This window comes from Pelodiscus sinensis, chromosome 5, assembly GCF_049634645.1.
Source record: "Pelodiscus sinensis isolate JC-2024 chromosome 5, ASM4963464v1, whole genome shotgun sequence".
In the NCBI taxonomy this organism is placed as follows: Eukaryota; Metazoa; Chordata; order Testudines; family Trionychidae; genus Pelodiscus; species Pelodiscus sinensis.
The window spans coordinates 19,895,042-19,907,944 of NC_134715.1; the positions used below are offsets into that span (position 1 = coordinate 19,895,042).

Here is a 12,903-nt window from a genome sequence, read left to right on the forward strand (position 1 = left end):
CTCAGTATTGTTCATAAGTGAAGATTTCTGAACAAAAAAGTATCCCGTTCTTACATGTCTGGGGTCAAGAGAGAGTGTTTGTAAAATCATGATATTCTCTTACTGTGAATCATTATTTCTGATAACTCAGTTGTGTCATGCCATGTACAGCACTAAAGCCCTTAGAGGCCATAACATTTATATTTTATGTAAAACATGTTTGCAGTGTAGTTGTGGTTGTGTTGGGCCCTTGAAGTAGTCTGGTGGAATTCTTTCTTGATGTACAGTTGCTCCTTTCTCACTTTCCCACTCCTCCTCTTCTTGGAGTCTGTCCTCTTTCTTTCATTCTCTGTCTTCTTTGGAAGCTACTGGATCTCTTTGTGCATGATAGCCACTTCTCTCTGTGCACATCTTGTGGTGTATATCATAGGGGTCTGTTGATTTCTCTTGGTGTCTTGCTGTTCTCTAACCCTTCTCCATGTTCCCTCCCCCATACCATTGTATAACTGGGATTTAATTATGAAAAGCTTCAGCTGGAAAAAGCAGAAAACCTCCTCATAGTGAGATCTTTCAGGTTGCAGATGAGTCTCCCCAAGGAAGTGGTAGCGGCAGCATAATGCAGGCCATCTAAAACTAGACTGGAGAAAGCATAAGAAAATATACAGTGTGGAGCAATCTAGCATAAGTCTTGGGGATAAGCATTTTTTCCTTTCTAATTTACATTATTTCCTGGCATGCCAGAAAAGCGGTAGGTTTTTGTTTAAATGATTTGCAAAGGAAGACCCATTGTCATAATTATACTCCAGAGTTAACAATATGTGGTGGCAGAGCAGTTCACATATTCTCATTAAGTTATTGTATCCGGTTGCCAACAGATTCTGGAAATTAACAGCGTTATAAGGGTTAGAATTTTTATTTATTTTTAAGTGAAAGCTTAAATTCCGTAGAACTAATTGCAGCCATAAAAGTAATACTGGGACAACTTTCTGGCCTATCTGGATTCACTTGGAGCCCTGCTGTGCGTTCTATAAATACACACACATTTCCCTCTGCTGTGTGCACCCTATTGCCTGCTGTTTATGTGTTGTTGGTTTTAAGCAGAATGTGAGTACTCTGAGGGTTGATTAAACATTTTTGTAGTGCTGGTGCAAACAGAAAATATGTGTTAGATGTCAGTCTTTCTGCAGTAAAAGGTTTTAGTGTTAAAATTGGTTATGATCGTGCTACACTTTCACCCTTAAGCATGTGCTGGTTTTCAGGAAAGTGTGGCAAACATGGGATTAAAATCCTATATAACGAACAATATTTTCATATATTGCGGAATAATTTAGTAGTTTGTAAACAGCTGGAAATAAGAGGGTTTTGGTTTTTTAAGAATTGGCTCTGCCTTTGTCCCCTGTCTTCTCTACCCTTCTCTCCCCCAAAAATTGTTAAAGGCAAGATGTTGTCTGTGGTAACTGTGGAGAATTTGTTGAAAAGCTCGCTTTTAGAAGACAATGGACCCCAAATATACTGTGGCACAGCTTTAAACTTTATTAAGTCTGTCTTGGACTAGCCTTTCCTCTACTGATTTAAATGGAAGAAAAGTTTGGCAGCCTCCATGCTGTGAGCTTGATTGATGCCCAGAACATGTGAGGGACTTTTGTGTCCAGCTTGCTCTCCATGAGTGCATAATGTGTGAATACTCAAATAAGGTCAGCCCTTATCACATGTAATCTAAGCCTGAGAGCAGATCATCAGTGACAGTCAGACTCTGTAAATGAGAACACAAATCATCCTCTGCATGCTTGAGACAAGTTATGGGATTTTCTCCCTTCTCCCCTCTCTTTCTATGCAAGGAGGTGGGGGAGGAGAGGGGAACCTTGGCAGAGCTCCGAAAGCCAAAGGAATACGTGCTCAGAATACTATACTTCTCATTCAAATAAGCAAGGGGTGGGGGAGGGGTTGGGGATTGTTTATTTGTAACAAAGTGATAGTCTTTTCACTGAGTGGCTGAAATGAGCTTTCTCTTCTTTGAGTTGCTGATGTCTAATGATGTGGAATGTGGCAAGCTAGGAATGGAGTGGGAAGAAAAGAAACTTGGGAAAACATGTCAAACTCCCTTCTGTTGTGTTCTTTAAAAATCTCCAAATTCCTGCAGAAGTTTAGTGCTTCACAACTTTTGTTGTTGAATTTAATAAAATAAAATAAAAATGTTAAGATTGCTCTGGAGATAAAACTGAAAAAACAAATTCTCTTCAGAGCTACCTTCCCTTGGGTTTTTTTCAAATTATAATGAAAATTCTGCCTATTGCTAACACCTATATAATTAGCTGTTTAAATACCCACACTCGGCTGCCACTAGGGCTTCTGAGCTCCACTTGTTTAGGGCTAATATGCTGAAAATAGTTAAGGATATGTCTTAAAGTATTCTCCAAGTTCACACTGTTCTGGTAGAATTTTAACATAGCATTTAAGAGGGCCCATTACTTAGAATGTAAGCTATTGTGGAGCATGGACCATCTTCTTGTTCTGTGTTTACACAGAATTTAGTACAATTGACTTCTGGCCCAGAACTGGGATTTCTATGGGTATCTCAGTATAATTAATGAAACAAAATTATTTTCAGGAATTCACTGCCAATCTTTATCTAAAATACCCAAACAACAATCATCCAGATTTAATGTAGGGAATGGTGCCTGTGGGTGCTGCTTGGTTGCTCTAGTTTAGTTGCTTAGTTGTTTTCTTAAGCTGGGAAGGAGAGCAGTTTTCCTGTTTCTTTCAATGAAATGTTGCAACTCTGACACTTTGGATTGGTGGTTTCACTTAGAAAGGAATTTTACTTTATAGGTAACAGCCTTTTAAAAATAAGAAAATGTATAAATAATAGGATAATTAGCAGTAAAGAAATCAAATCTGGAGGTAGACTATTGATGACATTAACCGCTATGGAAACAATGATGTCATTCTCTAGGCTATAGAAATAATTGAGATTTTTCCACCCTTGTGATACCTTGAAAAGTTTCTTTCCATTCTTGGATATATAAGGACCCCCCCACACAACATTTTGCACTGTTTTTGCATGCTTATATGTTGTGCAAAGGATAAGTGTATAATGCCAGTTAAATATCTGGTATAGAATGGAAGATCCATAAACTCTAACATCTGTTGAGAAATCCTGTATTTATTGTAATTTATTGCTGCATAAAATTTGGCTTGCACTCAACTATCAGAAAGAGCATCCTTGTAATTCGTATAAACAGCCTCCAGCTTTTGCTAATAATATTCTGAAACAGAAAAATTTAAAGAAAATTTGGATCTCCAACACAGCCCCCTCTCCATTTGTGTCCCACAGCTCAACTATCATAACTTCCCTTTGATATACTGTATGACATTATTCGTATTTCACAGATCAGAGCCACCTACCTAGAGCATTTTGGCCACAGGATAAATCTGTAGCAGAGTCAGGAATAGAACTCACATCATCTAGAAGAAGTGGGCTGTGCCCACGAAAGCTCATGATATCATCTACATGTTTTGTTAGTCGGGTAGCACTTTATAGACTATTTGTTGTTTTTTAAATTTATCCTAATTTAGACAGAGAGATCTACTGGCTCCCCACTCTGTGTTTTAGCCACAAAAAGAATCAGTCCTTCCCTAATGATACACTAAAAATCTCTATGACTTTTAATTATTCAAAAAGGGAATAGGCAAGGGTGGTCTAGTGCTTAATGGTGCTTGGAAACATTAAAAAAATGGGGGTGAGGGCTTTCAGGCAAGCTATTCATCATAGCCCTCCACCTCTCTGAACTTTTCTGTTTTCCTTATTTCTGCATCTTTGATCTTGTTGCTCAGTCAGGCAGTCCGGCTACCTCAAGCCCCTCCCAAAAGGTTGCTAGTAGAGCTCAGCTGGCCAGTGCGACCCCATCTGTGGTTCAGCCTTGCTGCTTCAGGTAAGGTTGTTTCAGCCATAGCTTGGCAGCCCAAGATTCCTCTGAGTTGATATCTATGCCTTAGTGCCAACATGACTTAAACATTGATCTTCGGGATACATGCTCCTTCTAGTCTGCATAAGGAACTCCTTTTGATGTTAGTGGAGTTGGGGTGAAAAGTGTCCCCTTGGATTCTGAAATATTTAAATGAGCTTCTCCCTCTTTGGTAGCTGTCTTTCAGATTGATTCACAGCTATACATACCTCTGGGCTGCATGGCTGCATTTGAAGCATGTTATGCTAATGAGAGTACAGTGCTATAGCTCCCATGCTTCATTCCCTTCCCTCTCACACAACATCCTCTTCACTTTCAAAAACTTGTATATACTGCTGACTACGGGTTGACTCCCTTCCCCACCCATCCCTGAATCCTCTCCATCTTCCCCATGTTCTTCTAACCCAAGAAGTTAATATAGAATAGCTCAAGTCATTCCTCTTATGGGCAGTGCACCAGTCTTGAACTTGAATCTCCCCTTTCATCTGGGCACTCACTGTTCGACTGGGCTGTTTTGTAGACATTTGGTGAAGGATGTGATATGTTCAAGATTGAGTTGGCTTGCTTTTTTTTTAAATAAACAAGCTTAAAATGTCAGTAGTTAATGAACCATTATTCCAAGCTCTATTTGTGAATGATGTGTATAAGCCCTGGATAGAAACTTTAGTGATGCCTTTGAAGCAAACTGCACACGCACATGCACACGCACACGGAGGTAGGATCATGTTTTTCCCAGGAAATATGGTGTAAAATGTGGAGCAAATCTCAGAACAGTCAGTCATGAGGCACAACCATAACTGTCCTTTTATTTCTGCACTTTCCAATTCTATATGAAGGAAAATGATGGGAATAGCTGGAATACAGGCAGTCCCCGGGTTACGTACAAGATAGGGACTGTAGGTTTGTTCTTAAGTTGAATTTGTACGTAAGTCGAAACTGGCGTCCAGATTCAGCCGCTGCTGAAACTGACCAGCGGCTGACTACAGGAAGCCCGAGGCAGAGTTTCTCTGCCCCGGGCTTCCTGGAATCAGCCGCTGATCAGTTTCAACAGCGGCTGAATCTGGATGCCTGGAACAGAGCAGCTGGGGCGCTGCTGGGTTGGTCCCCGCAGCGCCGAGGTGTGGCGCTGCGGGGACCAACCCAGCAACACCCCAACTGCTCTACCCCAGGTGTCCCCAAGTCAGCTGCTGCTGAAACTGATCAGCAGCTGATTCCAGGAAGCCCAGTGCAGAGCAACTCTGCCTCGGGCTTCCTGTAGTCAGCCGCTGGTCAGTTTCGGCAGTGGCTGACTTGGGGACGCCTGGGGCAGAGCAGCTGGGGTGCTGCTGGGTTGGTCCAGTAGCGCCGCTCCTCGGCACTACTGGACCAACCCAGCAGCACCCCAGCTGCTCTGCCCCAGGCGTCCTGATTCAGCCGCTGCTGAAACTGACCAGCAGCGGCTGAATCAAGACGCCTGGGGCAGAGCAGCTGGGGGGGTACTGCCGGGTTGTTCCAGTAGTGCCGAGGAGCGGCGCTGCGGGACCAACCCGGCAGCGCCCCAGCTGCTCTACCACAGGCGTCCGCGAGAAAAGCCTGGTCTGCTGGGGGGGGGCGCACTAGCTTCGCGCCCCCCCCCCAGCAGACAAGGGAGATGTGGGCGGTGGGACTGCCGGACGCGCCGCGGTCCCGCCGCTCGCATTCTCCGCGGCTTTGCTCCGCGTCTCCCTGGTCTGCTGGGGTGAGAAAAGCCCCATTCGTAAGTACTGATCCGACATAAGTCAGATCCGCATAACTCGGGGACTGCCTGTACCCTGTTGATATAATGTAGCTAGTCACTAAAGAATTAAAATAAAAATACAAGGACAGAAAAAGTAAATACAATGTAGTGGGATTCCACTGATTCAGATTAATGTCTGGAAAGCAGACACTTTTTTTAAATTGGCCAGCAGGGGTCTTTTCTGTTAGCAGTGGGATATATTTGTCTTACACTAAGTAGCACTTCATTGCTTTGTTGTTGATTATTTGTATAGTGGTGGTGCCTTGGAGTCCTAATATTGGATCTAAGTTCCAGTTTGCTAGGTGATGTGCAAAAATTCAACAAAATATGGTCCCTGCCCCCAAAGAGTTTCTGTGGGATGACTTGTGGAATAAGGTGCTATTCAAGTATGGTGACAGGATCTGACCCTTCGAGATCAGTAGAAAAATTCAGTGTGGGCATTGTCAGGTCTTAAGTGAACAAAGACTACAGAAGAAAAGCAAGGCTAATGCGCCACACAACGTACTTTGCTCATTTATTTAGATAATTATAATATATTTTAAATATTAATGACAAGACCTCAATATCTATTACTAACTGTACAGTACTGTAAGATATTTGGAAAAATATTTTACCAGTAGGAGCCCTGATTAGAGTACTTAGCTATTAATCTTTGCTTAGAGATGGTGAGAGATGATCAATTAATTTGGTGTGTATGCATTAGTGAAGTCCTGTTACAGTCTCTTTTCAATACTTAGTGTTTTTATTGAATTTTATTCAGAAATGAAGATCACAAACTTTCAATATTTGATACCATAATATTGGTTGTTTGTACATCTGCTTCCTGTTTCCATTTACCAAAACCAGGCAGCAGGTCATTAGTGGGTGCAATCTGTTAATTGTCGCAATAAAAAACCCAAATAATCTGAAATAAAACTTTGAATAAAAATGGAGACCGCAGTAATTTAGAACTCTGACATATAGAGTAGCCTAGTAGTTCTGTCAGAGTACAAAAAGCATGTATTTTAACTGTGGCCAATGGCAAACAGTTGAGAAATGTAATTAAATCTATATGCATTTATAATTAATTAATGTACTTACAGTAGTTTCATATAATTTATATAAATTTAAAGGAATCCAGTTACATGAGGAATCTAATGACCTTTAAAAGATCTGTTTATAGCAATATTTCTATAAATCATTGCTCATACGCGGGGGGAGGAGGAGTTTATTTTGAATAACACAGTGTGCAGAGCCAGACTATTTCTTATCTTTCTTAGCTGTTTTCTATTATTGCTTCAGAGCAATCCTTATTTCTCTCTTAATGTTGGAAGTGCACAGGAAAATGCTGGTGTGACTTTAAAAAAAAAACAGCTGAAGGCAGAGCTCTTTTTATAAAGCAAACAATTTATACATAGTTTGGCAAGAGGGGTTTGTGTACATCTAATTGAAAAAATGTAATGCAAACTTCATGTGAATTTTCAGGGTGTTATTTTTTTGTATGTGTAAAGTGTGTAAAGTAAAGAGGGAGTTAAAGACTCCGGCTGCAGCTTCTAAGTTTACACAAATCCCTGTGTGGGCAGTCAATCCATGTTCCCGTCTCAGGAATCCACTCCAGCTTGGGATCCTTGCTGCCCTTTTGTTGTCTTCCCCACGAGGTGATCAATTGATGTCTATGTGGTGACAGAACCAGTTTGTAACAGGCTTGTCTTTCATATTCTCATCTCAGGCTTGCTGGCAGGCTTGTCTGAGGATCTGACGGAGACGAAGCAAAAGACTATTGGTGAAATAAGAAAAGAAAAAGAAGCAGAAGAACACGGGCAAATCAGAATCACTACTGTCCTGCAGCAATGGGTTGGCTGGAAGAATCAAACTGGCAGCTTCACATTTCTTTGATCGTGCTACTCTCCGTGCACGCCAGGGGTAAGAAGAAAAAGCGTCTGCAGTGTAATGACGACAGGGTGATGAACTGAAAGATAATCGGTAGCTGTTCAATTTTATTACGAAAGGAAAAGTTTAGCATGGAGAATCGCAGCTTAAAAGTTTCCAAGTCACAGTGCAGTCTGTGGAAGTATAGTATTTTAGCTGTCTATATGGCATATGTGAATATTATGCCTGAATTGGAAACTGAATTTCAAAGGATAGTTGAGGACAGAGAGGTCCAGTAGTTACAGAGAGATACAATAGAAACTTTTTTGGGGGGCAAGGGGACTACCATTGTCTAAATTACTTTCTAATTTGATTTAGCCCTGAATATGCAATTGATGCTCTCAATAGACACAGTTTGTAGAATCAACCAACATGTTTAGGGATGCAGTGCATATCTGCTCCAATTGATGTTTTCTGTTAGTTTGAATGCAACATTTGAGAAATGTGTTGCACAGGTAAAACAAAGATTTTTTTTAAAACAAATGCATTAAATTAAAACAGTAGCATTATTAAATGAAGCACTGTATATTTTTCTTTGAACATTTCACAATGTTAAGAGTGTATTCTTTTACTTCATTCAATTTAACAGCAAGGATTTATCATTAACCAAAGATTAGGAAATATATTTTTCTTTTGAATAAGATGAATGACAGCTTTTGTATTTTTACTTTTGAAAGGCAAAAATGAAAAACATGGCTAATTATAGTAGTTTACTATTTTACCAGTCAAAAGCATAATAAACAGAAATTGTAATAAGGGAGAATTATGAATGACATCAGAAACACAATAGCATTATAAATTGTAGAGTGTGAGATAAGGAAGCTACATGAGTTTCATGTGTTTACAATACCACTTCATATGAAATCAAGTGCAATAATTGGGAGGATTTTTTTAATAGCTGAAAATGTGCTTACAGTAACTTGCTTTATATACATAATGTCACTCTTTATAAAATTAATACCATCTTTCAAGAGACTTTTTTTGAAGTAATATGCTTTCAGAAAAGATGGCAAATAATGTTATGAAATAGTCTTGATCGTTTTCCTTTGGTTGGTTGTTTTCATCATATGGCAGTTAGCTAGCAAGCGGTCTATCACATCTAAAAAGAAAAATAAATATTCACAGTAAGGAAGGTTTTTCTTGCTTCCCGTGTATTAGTCATTTCCATTTATTAAACAGTTAAACTTTCTGTGACCTCACCTACAGTCCTTCAGTTTTGGACATGTGATTTGTTTTGTGTTTTGATGCCTTAGAGAATCTTACTCTGGCTTTCTAATAGGACATGATACAGTTAAACCTAATGCCCAACAGAAACAATAGTAGCACCCTTGTATAGACAGTTTGCACTCAACGATGTAATAGGTGCTAAGAAGGTAGCAATTAGTAGGAGAAAATTAACTTCATGAGTCTGCACTGAGCTCAAATAAAACTTTGGATCCCAACACTCTGAACTATGGTGCATTTCAGCCCCTGCCCCCACTTTCCTTATTAACAACTATCTCAAAATATGGTTCTTAACTTAGGGTACGTCTGCACAGCAATTTTTTTCGGAATAACCGACATTATTCCAAAATAACGTAGTTCACGTCTGCACTACAGTTATTTCAACATAATGTCAAAATAATGTCGAGCTGGAGGACTTCTTACTCCAACTCCCGTTGCCCTCATTTTACAAGGAGTAAGGGAAGTTGGAAGAAGAGTGCTCTTTCTCAGACTTCCTGCTGTGTAGACAGCACCAAAAGCCGAAATAAGCAATTTCAACTTAAGCTATGCAATTATTGTAGCTCAAGTTGCACATCTTATTTCTGCTTTAGCTATGTAGATGTGCCCTTAGTGATTTGTCCCCTTCTTCAGTTTATATTGGGGCAATTATTTATGAGACAGAGCAGCTATCTTACTGCTAAAAATTCTGCATAATAATTGAGTAAATCTTGTAGACTTAGGGTTGCAAGCTTCAAAATCCAGTTCTGTATCTTGGTTAAAAGCGCTGAGTTAAAACTGTTCATCCAGTATAGAACCTGAGTAAGGTTGTGTCTGATGTTTTATTTTTTCCCAATTATTTTAAAATTTTGGGGATAGAAATACAAATTGCTCCTTTATTCTTTATTTCTGATGACCTCTTGGAAAAAATAAGGGTTTTTTGAGTTACTCATAAGTATAGGAGGTTTGTTTTTTCTAAAAAAGCAAGCATTTAACTTTACTGAAGCAGTCCCTAATAGTTTTTGGTTACATGGACCATATTTTAGGGCCAGATCCTTGGCCATTCTATAAAAGACACACAGAATCTTCAAGGAAAACATGTATTCTGAATACATGCATCTGTAGGGACACAAACAGATAATAGAGAAACTTGCAGTGAGTTGGTGAAAGATATGCACACCATTTTTCAGCCACAGATGCTCCAGTTTGCCCTTCTCACTAGGGCATTTCAAATGTTTAAAAATTAGTGAAAAAGAAAATAAAAATATGGAATCATTCAGCTTATCAATAACATAATTACAATGGACTTAAATTGCAACAAAGGTGGTTTAGCTTGGATTAGCAAAAACTTCCAAACTATCTGGGTGGTTAAACACTGGAATAAATTACCTAGGGAGGTTGTGGAATCTCCATCACTGGAGATTTTTAAGAGCAGGTTAGAAAAACATCTCTTGGGGACTGTCTATATAATATTGAATCCTGCCATGAATGCAGGGGACTGGACTAGATGTTCTCTTAAGTTCCATTCCAGTCCTATGATTCTACGTTTGAAGGAGACCACCTCATACCATAGTCTCAAACACAACTAACATTGTCTCCACGTCTTGCCAGATAAGGCTCAAATGCTGTCTTCACTGGTGATACACATGCAATATTTGTAGCGATTAGTAGCCAGCAGCTTGTTTAACTCATGGCATCTTGCTGTCTCAGGCCAGGTTGGTTGTTAGAGGACTGTTTGGCTGTTAGCTTTCCTCTGAGCAAAAGCAGCATGCCTTGGGGTAGCTTTTCTTTATCAGTGAGTGCTCATGTCATGCTCATTACAGCAAGTTCACTCACCTACCAAACTTCTCACCACAAACCTATTGAATGGTCAAAACCACACCTAAGTTATACCTTGGTGCATATTCTCCTTTACATATCATAGGTGCTGACATATTGCATATTGTGATGTCATTGGACCTATTCTTCTGTGTAGCAATGCCTTCCTGTCTTTACTTCTTGTACACTTGTGCTGCCAATATTTAGACTTTACTGCCATGTCTCTTTATTACTTAAACATTGTATTGTCTGTGCCTAAAATATTCAGACCTGGGTGCCCGAAATTAGTCTCTTTAATATAAATGTAATTACCTAGGCATGTGAACTTATTTTCATCTGTGCGGAGCACCCATAAATTTCACATGGTTTTTTTCCTAATTAGTTGTTTAAATATGGATTCAAGGGTTTAAGTTCAGTCCCCCATGTATGAACATTGCCCTCTTCCTTTAAATGTGGAAGCTAAGGCTACTGTAGCAATGAACAGGGTCTTTCATGTGGGCTGGGCTGTCCCCAGATCTTTAACAAATTGAAAATATGAGAGGCTATTTGGCAACATATTTTAAAGAAGTTTATAGAAGTAAGGAATGTATGATAAAGAATATACTTTTATCTTGCATTGTGGTAGCCCTGGTCTCACATCAGGGACTGTTGTGCTAGGTATCGTCCAACCAGAGAACAAAAACAGCATAGTCTAAAAGTACCTCTGTTTTAGTTGGAGTTGTGATTGCAGTTCACATAGGCACCCACCCACTAGCTCTAGTTTAGCTGTGGAGAGGGGAGCAAAATTAGTGATGACATTAGTGCATGGATTGGTAATGTGTTTACCCACAGTTCTGAGTGGACTTGCAGAGCCTTTGCTAAAGCCTGTGCTGCCATATCTTCACTGCTATTTTTAGCTGTGCTAGATAAATTAATTCTTGAGTATGCCAGTGTGAACTGCAACAACACCTCTATTTGCACCATACACATAGCCTAAGGGGAAAGCAATTCTGCATCTGGATGGTGAAGAGTTTTTCCCTGCCAATCTTGGGTTTTGTCCAATCTAATTTGACATCTCAAGAGATGGTGCTTCAACTGCTTCCCTTGCAAGATTGTCCTGTAGTCTAATAGTTGTCAATATTAGCTAGTCTCATTTTGCCCACTGTTGCTAATTTCAGAAGCAGTTGTGCCATGGATCTAATAGCAGACGTGTCCCGTTAGGGTTGCTTGATTTATTTTATTTAGTAATGCAATGCACTGTAAAATAAAATAATCCATTTTGAAGCACTAGGAAGAGGAGAATGTGATCAGGAATAGTCAACATGAATTCACCAAGGGCAAGTCATGCCTGATCAATCTGTTTAGCTTCTGTGATGAGGTAACTGACTCTGTGGCTATGGGGAAGTAAGTAGATGTGATATACCTTGACTTCAGCAAAGCTTTTGATATGGTCTCCTGCAATATTCTTGCCAGCAAGTTAAGGGAACATGGATTGGATAAATGTACTATAAGATGGATAGAAAGCTGGCTAGATTGTCGGGTCCAACGTTTAGTGATCAATGGCTCGATGTCAGGTTGGCAGTCGGCTTCAAGCGGAGTGCCCCAAGGATCGGTTCTAGGGCCGGTTTTGTTCAACATCTTTGTTAATTACCTAGATGAGGGGATGGATTGCACCGTCAGCAAATTTGCAGATGACACTAAGCTAGGGGGAGATGTAGATACCTTTGAGGGCAGGGATAGGGTCCAGTGTGACCTAGACAGATTAGAGGATTGGGCCAGAAGAAATCTGATGAGCTTCAACAAGGACAAGTGCAGAGTTCTGCACTTGGGACCGAAGAATCCCAAGCATTGTTACAGGCTGGGGACTGACTGGCTAAGTAGCAGTTCTGCAGAAAAGGACCTGGGGATTACAGTGGATGAGAAGCTGGATATGAGTCAACAGTGTGCCCTTGTAGCCAAGAAGGTTAATGACATATTAGGGTGCATTAGAAGGAGTATTGCCAGCAGATCTAGAGAAGTGATTATTCTCCTTTATTTGGCACTGGTGAGACCACATCTGGAGTACTGTCAGTTTCTGGGCCCCTTCACTACAGAAAGGATGTGGATGCATTGGAAAGGGTCCAATGGAGGGCAACCAAAATGATTAGGGGGCTGGAGCACATGACCTATCAGGAGAGGCTAAGGGCCTTGGACTTATTTAGTCTGCAGAAGAGAAGGGTGGGGGCAGGGGATTTGATAGCAGCCTTCAATTTTCTGAAGGTAGGTTCCAGAGAGGAAGGAGAGAGACTGTTCTCAGTA

At 40.3% G+C, this 12,903-nt stretch overlaps 1 protein-coding gene across 12 annotated transcripts in view; it reads left to right on the forward strand.

Moving 5' to 3' along the window:
* BMPR1B (bone morphogenetic protein receptor type 1B) overlaps positions 1–12,903 on the forward strand; it is a 359,692-nt gene that overhangs the window by 237,621 nt on the left and 109,168 nt on the right. For all 12 annotated transcript variants that reach the window (XR_012904029.1, XM_075929626.1, XM_075929627.1 and 9 more), the window contains one exon: positions 7,409–7,602. Coding sequence is in view for 11 of the 12 variants with exons in the window: in XM_075929626.1 (XP_075785741.1) it covers positions 7,530–7,602 (73 nt within the window). In the remaining variant the exon portion in view is untranslated. The remainder of the gene's footprint in view (positions 1–7,408; positions 7,603–12,903) is intronic.